Below are 27,354 nucleotides of genomic sequence, written 5' to 3' on the forward strand. Positions count from 1 at the left end.
TTAACAACTTTCCGTTCATTGTTTGATGGTTGGGGTGTTATTACACAGGCAAATAATCGCTCCTTTTCAGACATTATAGTAAATTTTTTATACTATTATCACTATGTTGTGTAATAGGGCCTTTAAAGCAGCTGTAGCATGAACACAAAGGGGGAGATTTATCAAACATGGTGTAAAGTGAAACTGGCTCAGTTGCCCCTAGCAACCAATCAGATTCCACCTTTCATTCCTCACAGACTCTGTGAGAAATGAAAGGTGGAATCTGATTGGTTGCTAGGGGCAACTGAGCCCGTTTTCATTTTACACCATGTTTGATAAATCTCCCACAGAGGCTGGTTAAATCAGATCTGTACCTCATATACATGTGTAGAGTAGTACAAATATGCCTATCATGCCACGCATTATGTTGGCTGATTCATGTCTTTCAATATGTTAAAAAAAACTTTGACAATAACTACGGTCTGCTGGCCATCATGCCGAGTAGGAGGAGTGGCAGCAGACTGCCACTATCGCCTATGGGCCCCTCCCCACGCCTCCCTTCGCCTCCCCTGCCCCTCCTGATCGGCCCGTCTACTAGAGCCTGAGTTTTTATCTCTCAAATAGTTCATAGTACAATGAAAAGTGGAGTCTCAATGAGGTATCTGTTATTCAGCCGTCATTGTCTAATACCGTATAAATAGTATTGGTGGATTCTCTCATCTCCACTAATAGACATAATAGAAAATCTACATAATTCAACACTTTACTTCTATACCATTTCACAATTTGTGAGGACACTGCAGCAGCTGGTTATAGCGGTATCATTGTGGGAGTAGCAACCAACCAAAGGCCGAGCCTTAGGGCCAGTTCACATGGAGTGAAAGAGGCGGATTTCCGCTATGAAACTCTCCGCCGCGGAGTCCCGCCAGCCTCCGCTCTCTGTGCCTTTTTGCTCCTCTCCGCTCCAAGAATTGGCATGGCAATTCTTTGAGCACGGAGAGGGGAGGAGTGCGAGCTCTCCCATAGACAGCCTGTATGACACTGAGGCTGGCGCGATTCTGCGGCAGAGAGAGGAGACGCAGAATTCCGCCTCTTTTACTCCGTGTGAACTGGCCCTAAGAATCGCTTAAATATAAAATTATTTACTTAGCATACTTTTTTCTAAATGGTAGTGATATCGGCCATTATAACCGCATACCAGCAGCACCCCCCAGCCCTAAACATCTCTCGACTGTTCTTCTGTCACATCTGGTACGTAGCTTCAGCTCTGCTTCAACAAAGGAGCTCCCCTCCTGCTTTTTCCTCCTGTCCAAAGCCTCCTTGACATTACTAACACATTGGATAACACTATATAACGCCTCTTCTACAAGACATTGGTCTGCGAATGGAATTTCACACCTTTCAATTGAGGGGAAGACGTGAAAAGATGACAGAGAAAAGAAAAATATTTTGATACTAAAAAGTGTGCATATCTCAGAAGATATCGGTGAATCCTTTAATCTAAGATGCCTCATATTTATATAGTCTTAAAATTACTTTGCAATCAATAGCCTCAGATAGTAATACAGATTTGTAAATTACTTCTATTTAATAGATCTCCAGTGTTCCAGTACTTATCAGCTGCTGTATGTACTGCAGGAAGTGGTATATTCTTTCCAGTCTGACACAGTGCTCTCTGCTGCCACCTCTGTCCGTGTCAGGGACTGTCCTGAGCCAGGGAGGTTTGCTCTGGGGATTTGCTGCCGCTCTGGACAGTTCTTGACTTGGACAGAGGTGGCACCACTTCCTGCAGGACAGACAGCAGCTGAATTTTTTTCAAATAGAAATAATTGACAAATTTATATACCTTTCTGGCAGCAGTTTTTGCAAACTCCGCCCCCCCCACCCCCCTCTGAAGAACCCAATTGAAGGTTGTTTTTTTTTCGGGAGAGCAGAACAGTCAGGGTCATATACATGTTTCATATAACCCCTTTAAAGGGAAAACTAACCTGGTATTATACTGTATTAGCGCTGTGACCCTAATCACATTGCGGCCTTTCTTTTTTCAAGCCATGTTGCAGTTTTTGAAAAATTCATAAAAATAGTAATAGTTCTCTCTCTAGCACCCCCATCCCTCCTGTGCACTGCTGCTACATGAAAAGAACCCCCTTTTTAGTATTCATAAAGGCCTACAGTGACTACAGCGCCTGACTAGAGTTACTGCGCATGCTGAGGATTTTGGAGTTCTTTCTGTGCAAAGTCAGACAGAATGGGGGGGGGGGGGGGTTATCAAACATGGTGTAAAGTAGAATGATCAGATTCCACCTTTAATTTTTCAAAGAATCTGTGAGGAATTAAAGGTGGAATCTGATTGGTTGCTAGGGGCAACTGATTCAGCTCTACTTTACACCATGTTTGATAAATCTCCCCCAATGTGTCTCAGAAACAGCAGCGCTGGCATACCATCAGGGTAGTATGGACTACCCTGGCGATAGATTCCCCTAAATATTCATGGCCTGTCCCTAACACAGGCCATCACTATCCGATCACAGGTTGCCTGTTAGCAGCACTCTTGGCATAGGTTGCCTGTCTGTGGCCTCTTTATTGTTTACCAGACACAGTGTTATCCATCTTGTTGTGGCCGTACGTAATATTGCAGCTTGCTGCCTCTCAGTCCTGTTTAAATGAATGAGGCAGAAGTTCCCATCATGCAGCACTATAAAATATATGGCGCTCTGCTTGGTACCCAGTAAAGATGCCGCAGCTACTAATGAAGAACATATATACTCACTTTTTTGTTCATTCCCTCACTTTTTCTTCTTAGGCCGTTCAGGGGCGATCTGTCAGTCAGCACGAGAGAGACTTACGTGTTGATCTGGGATTCCGTGGCATGCCAATGACTGAGGAGCAGCGCCGGCAGTTCAGCCCTGGTCCGCGCACCACCATGTTTCGTATTCCAGAGTTCAAGTGGTCCCCAATGCACCAGCGACTATTAACAGATCTGCTTTTTGCTCTGGAGACTGATGTCCATGTTTGGAGGAGGTAAGTATTTAATTCAGACATGTGAAAGTGAGAGGTGGCTGCCACTGACGGACAGAGCTGGCACAGAGTTTAGCCATAGTATGGATGATCTATGCTATATTTTTATTTATTTATTTCTTTTTTTGCAGAACTTTGTAAATTCTTCTCTTTTAACATCTAATACTAATTTTAGTTAATTGGACTGTGTCATGTTAAAATTTCTGTGTAAGCTGTCAGCATCAAATTAGGCCAGGTTCACACTGAGCAAAACTAGCGGAATTCCGCCGCGGAATGCCGTTAGCCTCCCTCTCATAATGTGAGTGTATGGGTGGCGCGCGCTGCTGTTCTCACAGCGTCTCTCCGCGCTGAAGAATGAACATGTTCATTCTTCAGCGCGGACAGAGCAGGAGCGCGCGCCTCCCATAGACTCCCATTATGACTAACTGCATTCCGCCAGTTTTGCTCAATGTGAACCCGGCCTTATAGCGGAGGAAAAGATGGGCAGCTGGATATGTAGTTTGTGGGAAAATGTTTATTAGGACTGGAATAAAGTTTTACCCCTAAATGAATGAAGATAGATTATAAGTAGAGATGAGTGAACCGGGTTCGAGTCGATCCGAAACTGAACGATCGGCATTTGATTAGCTGGGGCTGCTGAACTCGGATAAAGCTCTAAGGTTGTCTGGAAAACATGGATACAGCAAATGACTATATCCATGTTTTCCAGACAACCTTAGAGCTTTATCCAACTTCAGCAGCCACCGCTAATCAAATGCCGAAAGTTCGGGTTCGGATGGACTCCAGCATGCTCGAGGTTCGCTCATCTCTAATAATAAGGTGTGAACTTTTGTTGATGTGGATACTCCTTATTATCCAGCGAGATGTCTTTTCTTTCAAATCAAATGGTTTCAGAAACTTATACAGATTTGTAATTTACTTCTATTTAAAAGTCTCCAACCTTCCAGTACTTGTCAGCTGCTGTATGTCCTGCAGAAAGTGGTTTATTCGTTCCAGTCTGACACAGTGCTCTCTGCTGCCACCTCTGTCTGTTCCAGGAACTGTGCAGAGCAGGAGAGGTTTTCTATGGGGATTTATTACAGATCTGGACAGTTCCTGACATGGACAGAGGTGGCAGCAGAGAGCACTGTATCAGACTGGAAAGAATACACCACTTCCCGCAGGACATACAGCAGCTGGAGATTTTTAACTAGACATAATTAATAAATCACTATAACGTTGATTTAAAAGAAAGAAAATACCAGAGTACCCTTTTAAAATTCCTTCTTTTACCAGTTATACAAGTTAAGTGTGGAGGGGGAGGTTGTTGATCAATTAATTTGACCACCCGCTGGACTTCTAAGGCCAAAATGAGTGAGAGAATGGATTTAAATGAATAACTTCCTAGTTACACTACTACTTTTCCATACCGATATGTAACAGTCTATTCAAGCCCTTCTGTATTATAACATGATTATAGATCAGACTGCATATTTGACATGACAGGTTGCATTTAAAGAGAATTTGTTCAACCTTCTTTTTCATGATTAAAATGCATTTTTTGGCTAATAAACCCAATTACAAAGTTTCTTAAAATCTCCTGTACTAAAAAAAAAAAAAAGTTAAACGGCAGTGACACTTTAAAACTCAAGCTCGGATCTGGTTATTGTGGGTGACCCAAAACTGTTTGCATTGAATTGTTTTCTAAACTACTGTTCTACATGCGCTCTGGATAGTTTCTACTGAATTGCCCCGGATGATATTGAGAGCTCTCAGTGATTAGTAATTCTACGGTGTATGCGTCTTTAAATGTAAAGGAAATGCTGCCAATTTTCTAAAATCTGTTCTTCCGAACGTTGTACTAGAAACCATTAGCATATCACACTTGCATGCAAGCAGAATATTTATGCAGATTGTTTTTTTCCAGATGTACCATCTATTGACAATTCTTTATTCCTCAGCCATTCAACAAAATCTGTCATGGACTTTGTCAACAGCAACGAAAACATTATCTTTGTTCACAACACCATCCACCTGATATCCCAAATGGTAGATAACATCATCATCGCCTGTGGAGGGATCCTGCCTTTGTTGTCTGCAGCCACATCACCGACTGTAAGTACAATGTCGCCATCTAGTGCCCAATGGGAGAATAGAGCTCATTGTATTAGGTGTTTATTTGAGCACTGCAGTAGATATTAATAGAGAAGTCTTTAAATAATATATTTTTTTATTTTAGAAATGTTATCCTACAATGAGCCTTATTTTATTACCTAGTTTATATATTGTATATCTAATACATATTAAACAATGCTATAGATTTATATTGATTTCACCTTGTTTTTTTGGTTTTGATTTTAATGCTTTTCTTTTTCTTGTACTGTTGTGGTCTGTTGTCTGTTTGTCTATTTCATGTCCAGGGTTCTAAGGTTAGTATATCTGATGTAAGTTTCCTTTTTTATTATTTTTCATTAACCCTAACCCCCACATTCTATGTTGTATCTGTAGCTGGCAATACTACATGTCTCCGATTGAGCCGTGACGCATGCGTCTATAAGAGTATAATGCACATGCCATTTGTGAAATTCACACTACAGGTGACATTAAAGGGAATGTCACATCTTATGTCAGGAGAACATTATTATTGTATAATAAATTATGAAATATATATTATATACTTTGGGTGTTCATTTCTCACTATGTTCAAGATGTCTGCCTTCTGCAGTGAATGGATTTAGCCACAGTATTGCTTACACAGCTGGTGTGTTTGGTACAGTGTTTTAGTTCACTGCTGTGGTCTGAATGCAGCAGATAAGCAAATGTTTCTACTCTGTTCTTGGACTAAATAGTAATACTTTTAGTTGCCACCGTCACGCCAACAAACTTAACATAAATCAATTATACAAGTAAATATAAGTAACTTTGTAATATATTGTATCATATAAAATGCTTCTTTATTTTCTCATCTCCCCTCCTCAACTTATTTACTTTTCCAATCCATCTTCAGAGAGCTCACTAAGGGATCAGGTAACGTACAGTATTAGGCATAGAAGTCTGTAGGGGGTTGGAGAGAGCCAGAGGCAGACTACAGAAACGTGAACAGAGTAATGAGATCTCGCCCTAGTGCTTGATTCATAAATTACACTGCTCTATAACATCCTCCATACTGCTGCTACTTCTGAGGGTGTAGTATATAGATATATAAGGAGCAGTACATGTTCTGTGTCTGCAGTGTATAGGAGACATCATAATGGCTAGTTTGCACCCACTAGCCCAGGGACAGCTGAAAAGTAGCAATGAAGCCTGCTAAGTGGAAAACTGATATAAAATGTCATATACAAGCTATATAATGGCCAGAATGGTGCTGCTACTCATGTACACGCACAGGACAGCTTATTCTGAAAGGTTACTGGAATAAAGGTACACTTTAAATCATAGGCTGTAACAAACTCTTGTGGGGTATAAGAGGTAACCGGATAGGTTTTTTTTTAGCTTCTGCATACAGATATGATTTCCATTCACAGACAACAAGCAGAAATCTTGAAAAAGGTGAAGCATTGCATAAAGTTTTATACAATGATTTTGTTTTTACATAAGACTAAACAACCCCTTTAAGGCGTTCAGAGTGTGATGTTTTGTGCAATCATTTCATACAGAGTATTGTTCTATGTAATTAGATGTACGGTAATGGAAGGATGATCCTGCTATTCTGCTATTGCAGACCAACGAGACACCAACCTAGTGGTGCCTGTATTTCCTCCACATATCAGTCCTTAAGGCCCTATTACACTAAATGATTATCTGCATTACTTGGCCGATTACCGACCATTCAGGCCGATAATGGTCTAGTGTAATAGTGCATGTTTAAAGGTAACCATCACCCAACATGCATGCTTAAAGAGCACTATTTTGACAGTGATGGCCTGCTGCTCATTGTACTGTATATTAGAAGCAGTGGCAGCAGACCACCGCCGACTTAAGTGGGCGGCCCGAACGATCTAAGAATCATTTGTGTGGCCCCTCCAGGTGCTCCCCGCTCGTTTAATAGCACAGTGCAGCCAGTGGGATCAATGGGGAAGCAGGCACTGAGCTGACATGTCAGCGCTTGTTTCCCTTGGAATATTGGGACGTGTAATACAGCCTAGACATGTTGTGAGCTTTTCCATGCAATGGCACAACAGAAACACTGAAGATTTTCTTTATGGATTTGTACACGTAAGGAAGGGTTCATACTCTATTCTGCTGTCCATTGCACAGATAGACCGGTGCCCTGTCAGAATCTAGTGCCAGCATATCTGTGCACGGACCCCATTTACTCCTATGGCCTGAATGTAGTTAGCTTGTTTCTATGTTGAGGTCATTTCCCACACTTTTACAGGTTTTTACTCAAACTCATAAGTGAGAGAGAGGAGCTGATGTCTACGACACCTAATTGTAGGGGCAGAAATAAGTGACTAAGCGTTAAAAGTGAGCCCGCTCAAAGCTCTATTTAAATGAAGGGTCCGGCGCAGTAATAAATGTGTCGTATGTAAAAACAAGAGGAATAGTCAGCTCTGTATACAGTACGGTACAGAACTGCAGACCCCAGCAGGGAGGTCATAGTATGATAATACTGACTGTACCATTGTTTGAAGCCATAGTAGATGGCACAACCTATCAAGGTAAATGAGTGCTGATATACTAGATTGGCGCTCGCTTATAGCCTATTAGATGACTTGGTAACCATGCAGCCTGGGCTGGCCATATCGGCCGATGACTGCACATCTCTTAGTATACGGAGAGAGGTGCGGCTGGCAAAAGATTATTTTTTTGACCTATTAAAAGACATCGCTGGCTCCCTTACATATAGAGATATCTGCCTGATTTGGCAGGTAATCCCTCCGTGTAATTGGGCCTTTACTGTCACAGGCATGTATAAACCATGTTATAAAGCCGCTCTTATTAGAGTCCGAGAGGCAGTGCCCATATACAGCAGCACACCCTCTCCCCACTTTGCTCCGCATGATTGACATGCCCCCCCCCCCTGACGGTAGCTGTATGAGCCAGTTTATAACCTTATAATGCCCATCACAGGAAACAAAGGTACAGTCTGTTTTACAGTACTATGACCTAACTGCTTGGATCTGCAGCTCTGTACCTTGAAGGAGCTGACAGATTCCCTTTAAGGGTTTGTTTACATTTAGCATATTTGTTGTAAAAGTTTCTGCAATTATCCCATTATCTAAATAGGCCTTGCGGATATCCATAGGTTTGTCTACTCAACAGAAAAATTGAGATTAATAGAACAGTTTTTCAGTTCCAGATATTTTTGCAACAAATGTGAGCAGTGTGAATATACCCTAAAGACTAGAGTTGACCAAACTTTTAGTGGTGGCTGCTGAAGTTGGATGCAGCCCCAGAGACAGACAAACCAGATGTAGCTTCGGATGAACCCGAGTGTGCTCAAAGCTTGCTCTACTCTACTAAATACCCTTTCACATGGCTAATAATCAGGCCAATTTGCATCTGGAATGCACAGATTATTTTTTTTTTTTAATCCCTTTAAGGCTAAATTCCTCACTGTTTAATTTACCAAGTGATTGAGCCCGATGGGTTAGTTCACATGTGGCAGAATGCTTTTGTAGCGGTCTTTGCCGATTCCGTTCAGTTAAGCAGTACGGTTTAGAGGCATATATCTGATTTTGCCTATTCATGTTTTTTATGACAGCTGATAGCTAATGTATGGATCTACAAGAAGGAACGGTTGCATCATCCAGAGTCCTATCGTAAATTGATTTTCCTTCAATGTGGCAGATGGCCAGTAATATGACAGACAGTATATTTTTCAGCATTCAGTCCCCTATGGTATACAGTGCATAGTGTCAGAAACTGGAGATCTGTGTTAGTGAGGCGCAGCATACCGGGATCAGCAGGCGTCCGTGTGCTGAGAGCGTCACCCTCTATAGAGATTTGGCTTTTCGGAGGAGCTCATCTTTAGAAGAGAGTATATATTACTGTCTGCTCTGTATCATGAGGCCTGGGTGTATGTAAATCAGGACTGCAGATGCATTTAGGGGAACATCCTGGAATATAGATTTTTAGCAGATGTTCCCAATCTCTTACAGCACCTGTTACAAAAGGATAGTGGATGATGCAGCCTCTTTATTGCATTAGAACACAGTCTGTAGCCTTCAGATCTAAGATCGTAAACGCAAAGAAAAGAAAATAACCCTTTAAAGGGAACCTGTCAGTGTGAGAGTGCAGTCCAGTCTGCAGGCGGGGGAGCTGAGCAGGTTGATAGATAGTTTTGTGGAAAAAGTTCCAGGATAACTTGTCATTTATTCATGTAAATCTCTGTTTATTCTTGGCTTAAAGGGGTTATCTAAGTTTAGAAAAACATGTCCGCTCTCATCCAGACACACTGCTCTACTGTTGGTTTTTCAACTCCGTTTCACTTAAGAGAAAGGAGACGAATTGTAATACCTAATGTTTTTGCAGGAAAGTAGCTGATTTTTTTCTAATCTTGGGTAACCCCTAAAGTAGTCATGTGGGTGGTCCGATCAGTGATTGAGAGCTCTTTGTGTACTTACAGTGCTACCAATCACTTGATAGGACATTGACTACTCAATGGGCAGAGATGTACATAAATAAGTGACAGGACAACCTGGATATTTCCCCTTAAAGCTATCTATCAATCTGCTCAGCTCCTCCTATAACACAGGTGTCAAACTGCAGTTCTCCAGCTGTTACAGAACTACTATCCCCATCCTGCCTGGACAGCCAAAGCTTTAGCTTACAGGATGGGAATTGTAGTTTTGCAACAGCTGAAGGGCCACGTGTGACACGTCTGTCCTATAACATGCTGCCTGCAGATTGGACTGCATTCTCAGTTTGACACGTTCCTTTCAGAAATCACAGTTTCTAGGGAATATGTCACTGGGGAAGCCTGTGAGTGCTAAGTTGATGTTATGGAGGACTGTAAAAAAAAACAAAAAAAAAAAAAAAACATTTTTCAGGTAGAAAGTTTTGATGTCTGTCTTAAAGGGATTATCCAGGCTTACATAATGATCGCTGCTTTCTTCCAGAAACAGCACCACTCTTGTCCCCAGTTTGGCTGTGGGTTTTGCAGCTCGTTTCCATTGAAGTGAAAGGAGTTGAATTGTAATATCACACCACTAGGGAAATCCCCTTTAATATGTTTCCATTGTGTTACTTGGGGTGGCAGTCACAAATAAACACTGATGGCTTGCCGTGGACAACTGCTCCCTTGCACAAGTTTTGATCAATCTCCATCCCCATATTTAGTATCTGTGCAACCTTCAGTCTCCATTCTAGATCTATGGCATTATTTAAAGGGAGTTTGAAATGTATGTTTGCATGCTACCCGAACCACTAGCAGCATGAAATCCCAACAGGTTCTCTTGTTACAGACTTCCCTGTTTTATAGTAAGCGCGTGAGCTGTGGTACTGGGTGAATTGTCTGTAAGGGGGGTCTTTTTGGCTTCTCCTCACCTGACTGTTTGATTGATACGTCTTTTGGTACTTTCGTATAGGGAGAAACTGGTGAATCAAGCCAAGAGTAGGGTAGGGGGGTGAGAGGCTGCCAGCTGACTGATCAGACAGAGACGGCATATGACCAAGTAGAGTTCTCCGCCAGCTAATCACATAATAAAGCTGTGCCTAGCCCTGGCTGTCTGGGTCTATGCCCACCACCTAATGTCTGTGAAGACTCATCTCTGGTTAGGTTGTCCCCCCCCCCCCCCCCCCCCCCCCCCTGTGTTATACTGTATACCCTTCCACACTTGAAACTGTTGCAGCCCCCTGAGGTTGTATGTCATATATCTGACCTATATCTCTGACACAGGCTCAGAATCGGATATGATCACAGTCTTAGGACTGATGAAAGCACAAGAAATTAATCCGTTGCCAACTTTAAGGGGAATCTATCACACTGAACAGACAGTCTAATCTGCAGTCATTGTATTATAGAGCAGGAGGAGCTGAGCAGATTGATATATAGTTTTGCGGGAAAAGTTCAAAAGTTGTCATTTTATTTATGGAAATATCAGCTCATTCCGAGTAGTCACATGGGCGGTCCTAATCAGTGATTTACAGCTGTCTACATGCACTGCTATCTACACAGATATCTGTCTATCACTGATTAGGACCTCCCATTTGACTGCTTAGCCCAGAATAAGCAGATATTTAAACTATGATTTATTCATAGCGTCCCGACACCCTACTGCCTTCATGCCGGTTTGGGCAGCATGAAACGAATTACAGGTTCTCTCTGAGTTTGCTTTACTTACCATTTTACAAGTTGTCTGGCCAATAGCTGTATATAAGTATATATGGGGTATAATTGTTTTGTATCTGGGGCACACCATGCTAGCCATCAGTAGCAGACACTACTATGTTATATCACATGATTGCAATTGTTTGCTTTCTCTACGTGTTGTATGGTTATTTTAGGTAATGAATCTAAGCATGCAACATTTTATTAGCTGTGGCTGCTGCCCTAGAGAGTCCTGGAAAACATGGACACAGCCTATGGCCTATGGCTGTATCCATGTTTTCCAGGACTCTCTAGGGCTGCTTCCAACTTAAACCACCGGTAATCAAATGCCAAGACTTCTGGGTTTGAATGAACTCAAGCGTGCTCAGATTGTGCTCATCTCTACTCAGAATCTATTGGGGAGTGTTGAGTACCTATAGTACAGTAGTATCTACTGGTGTTTACTTTATTTATCCTACAAAGGGCGTGTTCCCTACCGGGTTTCTTTGACTCCTGTGATCTAGTGTAACCCTAAAAGCTACCCCTAGACTATAACTCTGTTCACACTAGCATTATGGCTTCCTTTTCTTAGTTGTACTCTGACGAACCTCATTGAATTTAACAACGTCCATTCGGGTTCTGTGTTTTTGTCAACAAGAATAGTGGCGTCCTGGTTGGCTGAATCACCAGGAGTAGGGATGGTCCGGGTTCGTACGAACCTGAACTCTCGGTGGTAATTCCCACTGTCTGCCCGCTCCGTGCAGCGGGCGGATCCAGCGGGAGGACCGCCTGGAAAACTAGGATACAGCCATAGCCATAGGCTGTATCCCAGTTTTCCAGGCGGTCCCCCCGCTGTATCCGCCCGCTCCACGGAGCGGGCAGACAGCGGGAATCTGATGCCGAGCGTTCGGCTTCATACGAACCCGAACCTTGGAGGGTTCGGACCATCCCTAACCAGGAGACTTGATGGAAGCTCTGTCTGCACCCCATAAGTGTGAAGAAACCCTTAAAGTGTAACTGTCCCCGCTCTGAAAAAAAAAAAAAAGAGTTGAGCTCCAGGTCCGACTTTTTTTTAAAATCCAGGGAGAGAGTGGATGCGCTGCCAATTGGTCGTGTTTGAACACTCAGACCCGGACCGATCAAAACTTTTGACATTTCTCTGACATGTCAAAAGTTTTATTTTTTATTTTTTTTTGTGCACTTTAAGTTTTCTCTTTGCTGCTAACATGAATTGATATTCTTATGTCTGTTCCTATCTGACCTGCTTTAGTTTCTCACTGTCGGATAAATAATGTTCTTCCTCTGCATGTAGAAACACATGGTTCTTTGCTATTAATTTCTATTGCCATTTTGTCTTAAACATAACATCCTTGTTGCCGGCTTCCATAGTTTGTCTGCATATTAAATCTCTGTCCAGATTCTATGTGTTTTTGTGACATGCTTGCGCTAATATATTCTGTCTTCAGCCTTTGGCCTATTGCATAGCCCCCCTCTCTCTCTCCGTGTAATGAGAGGGGCCCAGAAATGTACTTTACCCATCATGGTAATAGAATGAGATTGTCATTTTTTATTTTTTTGTGACTTTGTTTTAAGACTGAGCTGGAGAATATTGAAGTGACACAGGGGATGTCATCGGAGACCGCAGTGACTTTCCTCAGCCGTCTCATGGCCATGGTCGATGTCCTGGTTTTTGCCAGCTCTCTGAATTTCAGTGAGATTGAAGCGGAGAAAAACATGTCTTCTGGTGGCTTAATGCGACAGTGCCTGAGGCTTGGTAAGTTCATGCTGTATAGTGCAGATGGTGTCTGGAAACCATTTGTGTGCTGGAAGCTCCAGCCACCACCCCCTCCCCCTGCACTTGGTGCATTGTCTGGAGCCATAGAACACAAAGGGTTAAAAAGCAGCTCGCCTGTAGGAAGGGAATACATGGCTGCATTTCAGTATGGGAAGGTTCTGACCTAGTTCTAGATCTGCCGCGATATTATATATTTATAAATCACCTACTGTGCAGCCTTATTATACAGAGCTGAACAATGTGATGAATTCAGGAGTTAGAATCCCCAGTAGAGAAGGTAAAGAGGTTTCAGAAATGTATTCTGGAAAGTCGAAATGTATTTATTTTGTAAAATGTATTTTCATTCCGCTCACAGTTGCGGCTTATCAAAGCTCAGAGTGGACTTGTCGCAGCGCATTAACCTTCTTTGATTTGATAGGGCTCGGAAAGATTTTATATTCTTTTTAAAAAAAAAAATGATTTTTTTTTTTTTGCATATTTATTTTTACTGACTCCACCTTTACATCTGGCCTCCCCTGTGTAGGCTTACACACAGAGCAGCAGATGGGGCATGTCTTACAATAACAATTTTTAAATATTTACAAACGCAAATCTTTTCAAAAAGTTGAATTCTTTGTGTCTGTTATTTAAAGGCACATGCACTTTAAAGTGGAAGCAAATGGATCGTTTTACCCCAAATTATAGTTTATGTGATAACAAACTGCAAGAGAGGTGGGCACCGCTAATGTCATCCAATATTACAAAGGATAGGGGTGCTACAATGCTCAGTGGCAACCCATATGTCAAAGAAGAAAATAAAAGACCGAGCAAGAAATAAAATGAATTATTTTCTTTTTTTTCTTTTAATTCAATGGGTGAAAATTTTTGGCAGGAGAGAATCATTGTATGGAAAGAAGGCAGCTGACCTTGAAATTTTTAGCCATTAGTCAGACGAAAGATCTTTTAGAGGAGCATATTCTCAGGATGTTTCTAGGAAGATCATTCACCCTAGTGTTATTCATCATGTATGGATAGTCTGAGCAACTATAGTGGCCTATATGGACTAAAACACCCATAGGCTGCATTGGCAAAATGATAGTTCATAGGTCAAATATTTGCTCACCTGATGTTCACCATCAACCTACTTATATCTAATGCAGGTATGAGGAACCTTCTGTCCTTCAGCTGTTGCAAGACTACAATTCCATCATGCCTGGATGGCCAAGACCAAAGCTTTGGCTGTCTAGGCATGATGGGAGTCATACAGCTGGAGTGCTACAGGTTCCTTATCCCTTATCTTATATGTATAACCACCTTCAGTGGCAGAGAGACTACTACTGCGCTAAATATACTTTTTTTTTTTGAGTGATGGAAAAGAATGTCACCGAGCAGATTTACACGCACAGAAAGTGGAAATAACATTTTATCTACTTTTAGGACTAAGATATCCAACAATACTAATTCTGAGACACATAAAAAAAAATTATATATATATATATATATATATATTACCCCTGCCCAGATGACTAGTTGCCGACCCTTTCCTGTCGTCGCACAGGGGAATAAAACCACTTTTCCCTCCGCTGTAAAGCTACAGGGAGCTGCACAGCAAAGCTATGTTATGTAGCAGGGAACCATATCACCACGATTGTGCTGATTGGTTCCCTTTAAGCCCCGCCTAGGTGACACTGTCCACCGATAAACTGAAGCGATTTTAGAGCAAAAAGAAGACAGACAATCGTTATACAGGTATAAATCAAATGTGCAGCATCTAAACCTGTAGATGGTGTGGAGAAACACACATAGAAGGGGGGGGGGTGGCAGACAATATCACTTAAAATTTTCTCTAAATAAGAGAAAATAGATGCACCATGGACCTGAACCTGCAGCTCTTACATGCCTATTCACCAGAATTCTTTCTCATTGCACGCCGATATCAATCATAAGAAAATATATTTATTTTCAGTATGAAGAGTTTTCGGAGACACTTCCAAATTTTATTCAACACATTTCTTTAACATGTGTTTCCACTTTGTGGATTAGCTCCTCTTTTCAGATATTTTTTCCGCTCCCAGCAATATTTCCACAATGATAAAAGGGACTTTCAGCAGTTATTATTTCGAGCATAACTAGAAATGGTAAAAGTGAATTAGTATTTGTATAATTTATTATTAGAAGCCTGACTCTTCACCATATTGGGATGGGGCTATACTATACTGTATTTTATTCTTCCATGCATGTACATTCTTCCACAGATCACCAAACCCCAATCCAGAGTACACTACCAGTATATGTTTCATACAAGAGAGATCTGTGAGGGAAACTATGAGCAGGGTAGATGAATCTAACCTGCCGATAGCCCCCTATAGCGATGTGACGGCTGAGGAGGAAGTTATGTGTCTTCTCTTCCTTCTTGGCACCGGTCCCGCGCTGTTAGTCAGGGTAAACGCTGCTCTGTCATTTTGTCACAATCCCTTTTTGAGATAAGGAAAAGCATTGATCACTTTGGAGTTGGGGTAAACTCCACACAGGAGCACTATTAGGAGCCCTGCCATGTCATCCGCCCTGCCCCTTCTAATGATAATCAATGGAGAGGGTGGGCCGGATAAAGCGGCAGTGCTCTCAACGCTCATGAGCGGACTTTACCCCAACTCCCAGGTGATCACTGCTTTTTCTGACCTCAAAAAGGAATTGCGACAAAATGACAAAAGATCTAACGGAAACCTGCCATCACCTTCATGCTGCCTAAACGAAGAGTCATATGAGCAGTCTCCAGTGGCTTCTGCATGCATGGATGGCCTTGATTGATAGATCTCTCCCTATACTTACACTGAATGTATCATCAGAAAATGACCTATTGTTTAAATTGAGTTTTTATGTTAAACATATTTTCAAGATTTATTGGTGTTTTTTTTTCCAATTTTCCATTTTTCTATCTATATCAAAATAATCCTGAAATCTCATTCCCACCACTGAGTCTAAAACAAAGGTGAGACTTCCTGTTGTGTCAGTGGTAATAAGAGGAGGCTGCTGTAAAGTGATCTCTACAGCATTGCAGCGACATGTGACACCAGTAGATAGAGGAGACGAGCAGTTCCCTGTGGAATTACCTCTTTAAAGGTCATAGAGTACTCTCAGTAATGCATCAAGATTTGTTTTAATGAGTCTTGCTGTAAAGCATGTCACTAAATACTGTTGAAAACAGCTCAGGCAAGATGGCAGCCCCCATAAGAATGTACAAAAAAAAAAAAAAAGAAGTAAAAACTGTTATACTCAGAAAATAAAAACTGATTAGAAAGGACCTTTGTTAATATTTTTCTAATCTTAAAATAAAATATAGGCGACACATTTTCTTTATACAAGACACAATCAGTCAGTCTAGACAGGTGGGACAGGGAGAAGCCATTGGGGGTACAGAGGTAATTTGAGGGGGGGGGCATTGGTAATTGCCCTGATCACTTGTTCAGGCAGCATGAAAGTGATGACCAATTCCTTTTAAAGCTAGAAAAGTAGGGTTAAAGAGTCACCGTCATTAAAAATTTTGACATTGCATGAGGCCACTGCGCTCCCTCCCCTGCTATAACTCCTGATCACAGCGTGTCTCAGCATTGAGACCTGCTATGATCAAGAACTTTTGACATGTGTGATGACACTTTAGAAGGCTACTCTGTAAGGATTAGTGGTCATTTTTGAATGCAGACTGTCATCAAACCATGTCCATGCAAAAAAAAAAAAAAAAAAAAAAGTCATGCTTCTAGTTACTAGTCTCAAAACATAGAACTAGCCAGATATCCCTCCAGGGAAGGACTGACCGGGGAAATACCAAAGCCAGGTATCCATCAGTGCTTCTAGAGAATGGTGGGTTTCTATAGCTTTTCTAGCACAAGACCATTGAGTATTACATTAAACCCAGATATGAAACAGTGTATATCTCAGTACCATTTTAGTGATGTTTCATTTCACCCATCAGTCATATAATGAAATAAACGTGAGTCGATTTTGATTAAACCTTTTTTAGTTTGCTGTGTAGCTGTACGAAACTGCTTGGAGTGCCGGCAGAGGCAGCGAGAGCGGGGGACCAAGCCTATGGGCAGCAATAAGATCCAGGATAATCTGCAGAACATCACTGTTACCAGTGCCACAAAGGTAAGAGGGGGATGTTCTCATCTGCTTTATCCATGTAGAAACCTGTAGATAGAAGACTCCTGGAGGGATTGGAATGGCACCATAGTAACTAAACATACTGAATACCTAGCTGCCCCCCATTTATGTACACCTTTAAGACACCAAAAGGGTCGCCTGATATTAAAGATGTGCAATTAAATGGGCAATATTTATTGAAGACCTGTAATTAAGATCAATATCAGACACCCAGAACCCCCATCAATCAGCTGATCGCCAGAACAGAGGCGCTGGTATACGCAGTGAGCAGGAAGCAGATGGTGCCACAGATTTTGTAGTGGCCAGGCTCTGTTGCTACAGCTCAGCTCCCATTGAAGTGAATAAGAGCCGAGCTGTAGAACAAGAATGGCAAAAAACTGCCAGCTTCCTGCTATGTTTCACTGTATACGCCTGTGCCATGGCTGATTTATAGGGATGATTGGTGTCAGCAATCTGATGGCCTGTCTTAAGGATATATTCAAAGAAAACAAAAGGGGTGGATTTCATTAGTCTATAGCACAGGTGTCAAACTCCTGTTACAAAAGTACAGTTCCCATCATGCTTGCTCTAGTTTTGCAACAGCTGGAGGGCCTGAGTTTTACACCCCTGGTCTGCAGGGTCCCCCCCCCCCCCCCCACCCAATATTCCCAAATCTAACCACACTAACAAACCTGACAGAAAGTAGTTTTTTTCTACACATGGAGCTTAGCTTTTAAACAAAACTTTTAGATAAACACAATAAAAAAATAAGAGCTCATCAGTAGAAATGAATGCAACTTGACCTCGAGTCCGAACATTCAACATTTGCTTACTGGTGGCTGATGACGTTGCATGAAGCCCGAGGGTCGGCTGGCTGTATCCATGTTTTCCTGGCAGCCCTAAGGTTGCATCCAACTTCTCCAGATAGGGTTAATAAAATGCTTGAACGATCAGACTCGAGCATGCTCAAGCTACACTCATCTTTGTTTGTTGGTAAAATTTGCCTGGAAAATCCCTTTAAGAAAAAATGGTCGGTCTGTCTTTTCCAGAAATAGTGTCCCCGTTATCCGTTGGCTGTATTTAATTTTGCACACTGTTTCTAGAAGAAAAAAAAAATTAAGAAAACCCCTTTTTCTAAGCAGTGAACAATTACCAGTTTAACTCCATTATTTGTTGATTACACCTTCCAGTAATTAGATGATTTTTTATTGAACATCCAATACCCAGAATTGAGATCCCTGTCCTTTATATACTGCACCTCTATGTATGAGGATGAGCAGAGGTGCGTTTTCCCCATAGGGTGCGTAAAGACAATTGCAGACATCCATCTGATACTCTATTCGAGTCGCAGGTGCCAGCTGCAAATCGGTTAAAACCTTTCCCTTCCTCTCCACATAATGTTCTTTCACATGGTGAAGATCATATAACTTGGCCTAGGGCGACGCAAGAGAAAATCTGGTGGGCTCTTCTGAAGACCATCTACGACACTGAAGGAAAGTGTATTGTCAGAGGTTAAAAAAACGGAATTAAGTCTGGCACAAGGGGGACTTATTGAATTTGCAGCGTAAAGCTCTTAAACACCAGTAAAAAGGGAAATGAAATACTAGAAAAACACTACCGCAATGGCTCGGATATTTTCTCTCTCTCTCTTTTTTTTTTTTTTTTTTAAATAAATCAGAAACATATTCTTCAAGTGATTAAAAGCCAAACGGGGAGGAGGCGATTGGCCAGTTATCATTGAGAAGCCATTATGTTACTGTTCAGTCCCCGGCGACTGCTAATAGAGTACATTCCATTCCTTCAGATCACCATTACTGCCATTCTGCAGACTGAACAATGTATTCTAAGCATAATGAAATACTCCTAATCCTTTCTCCACCTGCGCTATGAATGCGTGACTCGCAAGGAGAACACTGTATACTTAAGCAGGCTCGGGGAAATTTATGAAAATAAAGTCCTTCATATGATCAGATGCAGAGCTAGGGTGGCATCTGCCTTCTGCATTGGGCAGCACAGTGGCCTATTCATAGACAATGGGGGGGATTTATCAAACTAGTGTAAAGTAGAATTGTCTTAGTTGCCCCTAGCAACCAATCAGATTCCACTTTTTATTCCTCACAGATTCTTTGGAAAATGAAAGGTGGAATCTGATTGGTTGATAGGGGCAACTGAGCCAATTTTACTTGATACCAGTTTGATAAATCTCCCTCACTGTTCTGGGTTCTTAGGCCACCCAGGTGACGTCTGCTTCCCTGTGTTAACCTGATATCCTGACTACTTCAGAGATATATTGATGACCCTTGGGGTGGATAAAGATTCATGTGACAGTATAGTTTGTATGCAATCCCTCAGAATACGTTGGCACTATAGTCATTACAGAAAATAAGTGATCTAGACGAGGGTTGTCAAACTCAGGTGTCCAGGCATGATGGGAATTGTAGTTTTGCAACAGCTGGAGGGCCTGAGTTTGACACCTGTAATCTAGGCCTAGAAGCCAATATTAGTAAAATAATCTTTCCTTGTGTTATAATTTTGAATAATAGATGAAATTAATTTGTCCCTCATGTCCAGAAGGTATATAGTAAACTTTACCACTATATAAGATATTGCTGTTTATGTGCTCCCAGACCCCGGTGGATAATGTTCCTGGTAACCTTTCACCCATAAAGGACCCGGACCGGCTTCTCCAGGATGTGGATATCAATCGTCTGCGGGCAGTGGTGTTCCGCGATGTGGTAAGCTATTGCATTTACTTACATTTAATTGTGGCTTACAGAGGAGACATGCACTTAAAGCAACTCTGGCTAATACAGCGAGATCCCATCAAGAATAGCATTCTGCAACAAGTGGTTATCTGGTTAGACCGCGCAAATTTCTCTTTATTGTCCTACAAACAATCTTATATTAATTAAACAAAAAAAATGGATAGAAATTGACTCATGAGGTTTAGTTATAATCAGAATACGTTCATAGCATACGCTGTACATATCTGGTTGGAGAGTGTCAGACTCTTGGGACCCCCACTGATCAGTTCATCTGCAGACTGAAGCTCCAAGTCTAGCTGTACTCCCTTATCTTTGGCAGTCCCAAAGATAGCAGGTCATAGCAGTGTATATTAATGGGGAATTCAACAGCTGTCTTATGTCTGACCACTTGAAACCCCAATAATCTAAGGATCCAGGGTCCCAATCCCCCTGTTGCAATAGACACATATGCACTGCCGCTCTATGGACTGTTTGTGGCCCTGTATTCCGGCTGTTCCAATCACCGTGTGTGTTGTGGCACTGCACTTGCTTGACCCAGCAGTCAGACCCCCTCTCATCATACACTCAATATTGTGCATTAAGAAATACAGTTCATGGGACAATCCCCTTACTCAGACCACATTGTATGTCATTGAACTTCTCACTCTTATAAGGCTTAAAGGGTTTATCCAGTGAAAAACTTTTTCTTTCAAATCAACTGGTTTTAGAAAGTTTTGTAATTTACTCCTATTTAAAAAAAATCTCAAGTCTCCCCATACTTATCAGCTGCTGCATGTCCTGCGGGAAATGTTGTTTTCAGCTCTGACACAGCGCTCTCTGCTGACATCTCTGTCCGAGACGGGAACTGTCCAGAGCAGGAACAAATCCCCATAAAAAAAACATTCCTGCCCTGGACCGTTCCAGTCTCAGGCCAGAGATGTCAGCAGAGAGCTCTGTGTCAGACTAAAAGCATTTCCTGCAAGACATACAGCAGCTCATAAGTATGGGAAGACTTGAGATTTTTTAAATAGAAGTAAATTACACAACTTTCTAAAACCAGTTAATTTGAACGAAAACGATTTTCGCTGGATAACCTCTTTATAAACCTTTGCTATGTAGATCACAAGGCTGCCGTGTTTGTAGATTTACTCTATAAAGCCTGTGTTATCTTGAAGGTTTTCCAGAACTATATCTTTCCTCTCCATCTAATCATATCCCAAGCAGCCAAATTATCAAACCAGTTGTGAACTGAATTTCACTTTCCAAGCCCAGCCTACAGCAATGTGAGATCCATGCCAAGATGCAGTTCTTTTCCAAGTGATGATGACTTGTTTGGGTCATATTCATCCTTCACCAGCAGGGGGTGCAGCAGCCCATTTTTACAATAAGCAGTCCCTGTTTTCAGCACCTAACTAGGAGAGAAGGCGAGCAGGATTACCTGCATGGCATGGTGAATTTAGGAATATTTTGTGGCCCTATGTCCTAATGCAACACTATGAATTTTGTTTTAATAATTTTCCGTTGACATATGTAATTGCTTTATATTCTTTTTGCTTAGTATTTTTTTAGCAGCTAAATCTATATTGGAAAAATGACATTTGTGTTTATTGGTTAAATCTAGCTAAAGCGAGTGTTTTAGGTTAGCGATATGAATATGTTATCAGTAGTAAGCTCCTGTGAGAAGAAACGTGCAATTCAACTACTGGCCACTAGACTGCACTGTAGAACCACATGACTGTGTATTTTAATCATTGATTTATCTATATAGCCAGTGCAGTGATATGGAATTTAATAGTATATAATATGGATACAGAACAATCTGGCAGCCTCCTAACTTTACTTATATTGCCGGTATTATAGTTTACATATATTGTATGAGCTTTGTAGCCTGTGATACAATCCCCGGTGGTTGTCAGTGCAGTTTGTCATTGTACTTGCAGCCTGCATGTGTCAGGTGTACAGACCAATAACTACAGACAGTCTTGGTGGTCTAGGACATCTCTGGAGTTACATTGATAGCTGGCCTGTGTGAGACCACATCCTCTATACTACCAAGCTGGGATGATGAATGGCTCTAATCCCTCTGGGTTCTTGATCATTTTGACTTGTGGCTCTGTAGAGATGAAGAATAGAGATGTTATATTGTGTTGGCCCAAACCGGCCCTGTAAGTGGCTTATTGATCACAATATGGAGCTTTACCGTTTTTTTCCATCAGTCAATAGAGATGTTCAGAATGTGGACTGCTGCTTCCTATTCAGGGGATATGGTTACTACCAGGGTTGTCAGGGAGTCCTATAGACCTGGAGGAGAACACAGAAAGGGTTAGAATGACATAGATAATGTTGTATGGTTAAAACAGGAATAGAATAAGGAGAGATCTATGAATCAGGGTCTGAGGGGCAGGGAGAATTCGCTGGGGTCCACCTTGATGACTTGTGGTTCCAAAAGTGCAAGTAATGTTATGTTCCCTTTAAGTAAACATGTACTCTCTCCCTTTCTGCCATTATTCCTCCTTTGCTCTTTAAATGTAAAAATTTTGCACAAATAATAATTATGGGGCAAATCGTGGATTATGTGAATATTTAGGTGAATACACAAAACAGACAGATTATATTAAAACTAGCATCTAATAATTCTTTGCATATTAAATACTGGTTCGTAAATAGCACTTAGGCCACAAAATGGGCTCAGCCAACCCTTATTCACGGAGAAATGGGCACAAGGCTCTTGATTAATGTCCCCCATTGTCTCTCTTTCAGGATGACAGTAAACAAGCTCAGTTCCTTGCCCTGGCTGTTGTGTACTTCATATCTGTATTAATGGTATCTAAATACCGTGATATCCTGGAACCTCAGCGGGAGACTGCACGCTCCGCCAGCCAGAGCGCTCGTAACATCAGGCAGGAGATTAACTCACCGACGAGTACAGGTATGTCCTTAGAGCCATCATTCTTATGTCTTTCTTTTAGGATTATGAATGTATTGCATTTACTTGTATTTTGTATCTGAGAATAGCATATGCAGGAGGAACATAAGCTGAACTCTGAAACAGATGCAGTGGCCGACAAAAGCGTTGAACATGCAATAGTCTGTTTCTGTGCCACATTACTTTATATTACTATTTGCAGTTAGGGGCGTAGCTAGGATTCATGGGGTCCCATAGCAAAAAAAAAAAAAAACTGTACGGAGTCCCTCCTCCCCTACGCACACCACAAAGCACTGCATATATATTGGCTCAGTGATGTGGCCAAAAACGAAATTCTCTTGTGACCAGAGGCAGAAGCAGCTACAAAAGTAACTGCAGAGCAGAGAGACAAAGGCTGCTTGCTCTGTCAGTCCACTGTATTTAACTATAAGGTCCCATTAAAAGCTCTTATGGTTAAATACATAGGTGCAGCATGTAAGTGAACACTGGGTCATTTACACACTAAAGTACATAAGGGGTTAAGCAGAAGAACAAAAGGACACTCTTAACTTCCCTGTGCATCCCGGGCCCCCCTCCTGCACGGGCCCCATAGCAACTGCCTACCTTGCCTATATGGTAGCTACGCCACTGGGTGCAGTACACCAAAAGGTACGGGAGCAGGAACTTCTCTCAATGGCAAAACTCCCTGTTCCTGTAGGTATTGAGCAGCCTTATGGTTCACTGTACAAACACTGGGCCAAGTACAATAACGCCACTCACATGCACTTTACCTGCAGAACTCTCATTAACTAGTCAAATGGGAAGGAACTACATTACATCTGATTAGGAGCTTTACACCCCCTGAACATGATTACTGCCCCTAAGCCTTATAATCACACCCAATTTCATAGTAAATCTGACTATTCAGGAAAAAGATATAGGTAATGAATTGGCTTAAAAACACCATTGGAATCAGGATGTCTGTGTTATAAAGTAAAATCTAAAGCTTCATTTCTTGGACTGTTCACAAGTCCCTTTTAAGGATGAGATTCATTGTCCGCCAACAATCCGTTGTTTTTATGGCCAAAATGAATGTACATTTGTAATCCTCCCAAATTTTCTCTATGGCAGTAGGCCTTTAATGTGACCCCTATCTACCTATAAATGGAAACCATTCAGCTTGATGACAGGAGAAGGTATACTTTATTCATATTTGCATTTGCTCAAAGTGCCTTTGACAGTTCCTTAAAGCCAGTGACGTATTGGGTTGGACAGTTTTATATAGCGCTTGAGCAGTTTATATTAAATTGGACAGTTTAATATTGTGTTTGAGAATTTACTTTCTCTTATTCAATACTGGGAGTTTTCCACTCAAAGATTACAGACAATCTGATCATTTACTTTCTGACACCTAACCACTTTCCTCTAGTGTTATTGTGGGTCAGTATCCTGCATCAAGCCATATGTTTCGGGCATTGGTTTTATTTTGTGACCTTTTAGTGTTTTTTGTTTTGCTTTCTGTTTTTCGACCCTGTGGTGTTAGAAGGGTTATCTGAGGAATTGCCTTTATGGTTAAAAGTCCAAAGTTGTGGGTGAATTCAATAAAAAAAAAAAAAACTACTTGTTTACCCCTATCCTCTGTTGCTGCCTCCTAAAGTGTCTGGTGCACAGCAATTTCTGGTCTCTGTCTTGACACAAGGAAGCGCCTGCTAAGCCAACCAGACTGGCTGACATACCTTCAATATGGCAAAAAGTGCTGTGCAGCAGGACGGAGCATTTTCAGAACAGTCGGGCAGGTGAGTACATTGGGGGAGATTTATCAAACATGGTGTAAAGTGAAACTGGCTCAGTTGCCCCTAGCAACCAATCAGATTCCACCTTTCATTCCTCACAGACTCTTTGAAAAATGAAAGGTTGAATCTGATTGGTTACTAGGAGCAACTGAGCCAGTTTCACTGTACACCATGGTTGACAAATCTCCCCCATTGTATCTATTGTTTTTACACCAGACTGAGGACATTAGGGGTGCATTTACACCTACCGGATCCGCAGCGGATTGAGATCCGCTGCGGATCCAGTCCCATTCATTCCTATAGAGCACATACTCGCAGCGGAATTGACATTCCGCTGTAAGTAAGTGTGCTTTAACCCCCTGCTGCCATGCACTGGTTGGCTGAGCAGGACCAGAGCCGGGAGCCTGACATGCAGCCGCGTCTCCAGAGCAGGTAATGTATGCCCCGGCTGCGGGTGGCAGTGGGTTAAAGCACATACTCAGTGTGATGTCAATCTCGCTGCGAATATGTGCTCTATAGGAATCAATGGGACTGGATTCGCAGCGAGATCCGCTGCGGATCCAGTGAAATCCGCTGCGGATCCGGTAGGTGTGAACGCATCGTTAAGGGATTATCCAATGCTACAGAAACTTGACCATTTTCTTCCAGAGACAGCACCACTCTTGTCTCCAGTTCAGGTGTGGTTTGCAATTAAGCTCCATTCACTTCAATGGAGTTACAAAACCCTACCCAAACTTGAGACAAGAGTGATGCTGTCTCTGGAAGAAAGAGGCCATCTTTTTGTAGCACTGAATAACCCCTTTAAGAAATTCTCTGAACAACCCTGTATGCATGTTTGTGCTATTATTACTTGTTAGTAAATCGATAGGCTCCCTTCTGATGAACACAAATGTAACATATTGTACAGCTGCTCATAGGCATCCCCATGTAAAATGTACATTTATGCATAAAATTGGCTTTAAATTAAATAATTAATAACCTCTTCACAGTCTTATCACAGCCTTCTGCCTTTTTGCTCCGCGCATGGCTTACATTAAAGGACCCTACAGATTCCTCTATAAAAAGATGAGAACAAGTTTCTGTCAGAGCACAATTGTACATTACATGTCTCGGTGTGAATTGGGCCTGGGCTGACGTAAAACCATTTTCTTTACTCTCTAATGGATAAATAGATCTAGTCTCTCCACAGATTTCAATTCTTTCAGAGGTTGAAAGGTTTGAAAAAAACCAACATGTCAGGCCCAGCGTCTCCCCAGAGCCTCTCTGTCTTTTTAGTTTGTGTTCACGCACATCGCGCTGTAAAACTAATGCCGCACAAAGCGCTCGCCCTCTCCATCTCTTTGTGTGCGCGCAGTGGTGCTGCTGCTGCGGTTTTGCTCTGGAAGCTGATGGCTCTGCCCTATGGGAAGAAGCTCTCCGCTTGTCAGGAGGTTTTCTAATGTAGCGTTTTCACCTTCCGAAGCTTCAAAGCTTTTATTGGTCTCTTGTATATTGTAACATTCTTTTTCTTTACCGATTTGATCCTGACTACATAGAGAACACTATATAGTTGTCAAGCTCTGAGTATAAGTTTATAGGACTGCAACCAGTATAAATTATATTTATATGGCGGAACTCCCGTCATCTTCTCTGATACATCTGTTTTAGTAAACTCCCAGTATTCCCTATAAAATAGCAATTCTGCACCATCCTTTCTTTGAATGCCTCCTAGTGCCATTCCTCTGTTACTCCTACAGCACAGATAGGAATAAATGAACAACTGGGTGTTACCATTTACTTGTCAATAAGGTGTGTCCTTACACACTTATACTGGCGGCAGTAAATAGAAAGTCAGTATGTAGGGACCCCCCCCATCCCTCTGACAATGGGAACGGTAACACCCAGTTGTAAGTTCACACATTTCCAGGAGGAGTAATAGGAATCACACTGTGCAGAGTTTTTTAAAAGTTAAAAAAGAAAAAAAGTACTCATGATCTGAGGCCCCCTGTGATCTCACTAATGGGCATTAAATTCCATTTTCTTTAATAACATAGGTTGGCACACACCACGCCCCATTCATTCTTTCTGCCAAAGGTAGCAAATCCATTGTACTCTGCTATCTCCAGCACCTGCATGGTGAATCCAATGGTGGATAGAGGATAAGTTATTGTAAGCCGGCATATCCCTTTAAGCCATTGCAGCTTAAACACTTATTACGTGAAATGCTTATAAAATGCTTTTTTCCCTGCACTTACTACTGCATCAAGGCTTCACTTCCTGGATAACATGGTGATGTCACGACTAGAGATGAGCGAACCGGGTTCTCGGGTTCGAGTCCATCCGAACCCGAACATTTGGCATTTGATAAGCTGGGGCTGCTGAACTTGGATAAAGCTCTAAGGTTGTCCGGAAAACATAGATACAGCCAATGACTATATCCATGTTTTCCACATAGCCTTAGAGCTTTATCCAACTTCAGCAGCCACCGCTAATCAAATGCCGAAAGTTCGGGTTCAGATGGACTCGAGCATGCTCCAGGTTCACTCATCTCTAGTCACGCCCCGACTCCCAGAGCTGTGCGGGCTGTGGCTGCTGGAGAGGATGATGGCAGGGGAACACTAAGGGCCCTATTCCACTGGACGATTATCGTTCAGATTATCGTTAAATCGTTCGAATCTAAACGATAATCGTTCGGTTGAAATGCAGTTAACGATTAACGACCGAACGAGAAATCGTTGATCGCTTTATAAGACCTGGACCTATTTTTATCGTTGCTCGTTCGCAAATCG

At 41.9% G+C, this 27,354-nt stretch overlaps 1 protein-coding gene across 7 annotated transcripts in view; it reads left to right on the forward strand.

The window, feature by feature from the left end:
• The window catches only part of NBEA (neurobeachin), a 453,563-nt gene that overhangs the window by 193,171 nt on the left and 233,038 nt on the right, over positions 1-27,354 (forward strand). For 3 of the 7 annotated variants that reach the window (XM_069969916.1, XM_069969921.1, XM_069969917.1), the window contains exons 23-29: positions 2,783-3,000; positions 4,938-5,091; positions 5,397-5,420; positions 12,824-13,004; positions 17,023-17,150; positions 19,772-19,879; positions 22,649-22,817. In XM_069969916.1, the coding sequence (XP_069826017.1) occupies positions 2,783-3,000; positions 4,938-5,091; positions 5,397-5,420; positions 12,824-13,004; positions 17,023-17,150; positions 19,772-19,879; positions 22,649-22,817 (982 nt within the window). The remainder of the gene's footprint in view (positions 1-2,782; positions 3,001-4,937; positions 5,092-5,396; positions 5,421-12,823; positions 13,005-17,022; positions 17,151-19,771; positions 19,880-22,648; positions 22,818-27,354) is intronic. The other 4 variants (XM_069969919.1, XM_069969922.1, XM_069969920.1 and 1 more) reach the window with 3 other exon arrangements.

Source organism: Dendropsophus ebraccatus, chromosome 5, assembly GCF_027789765.1.
Source record: "Dendropsophus ebraccatus isolate aDenEbr1 chromosome 5, aDenEbr1.pat, whole genome shotgun sequence".
In the NCBI taxonomy this organism is placed as follows: domain Eukaryota; kingdom Metazoa; phylum Chordata; class Amphibia; order Anura; family Hylidae; genus Dendropsophus; species Dendropsophus ebraccatus.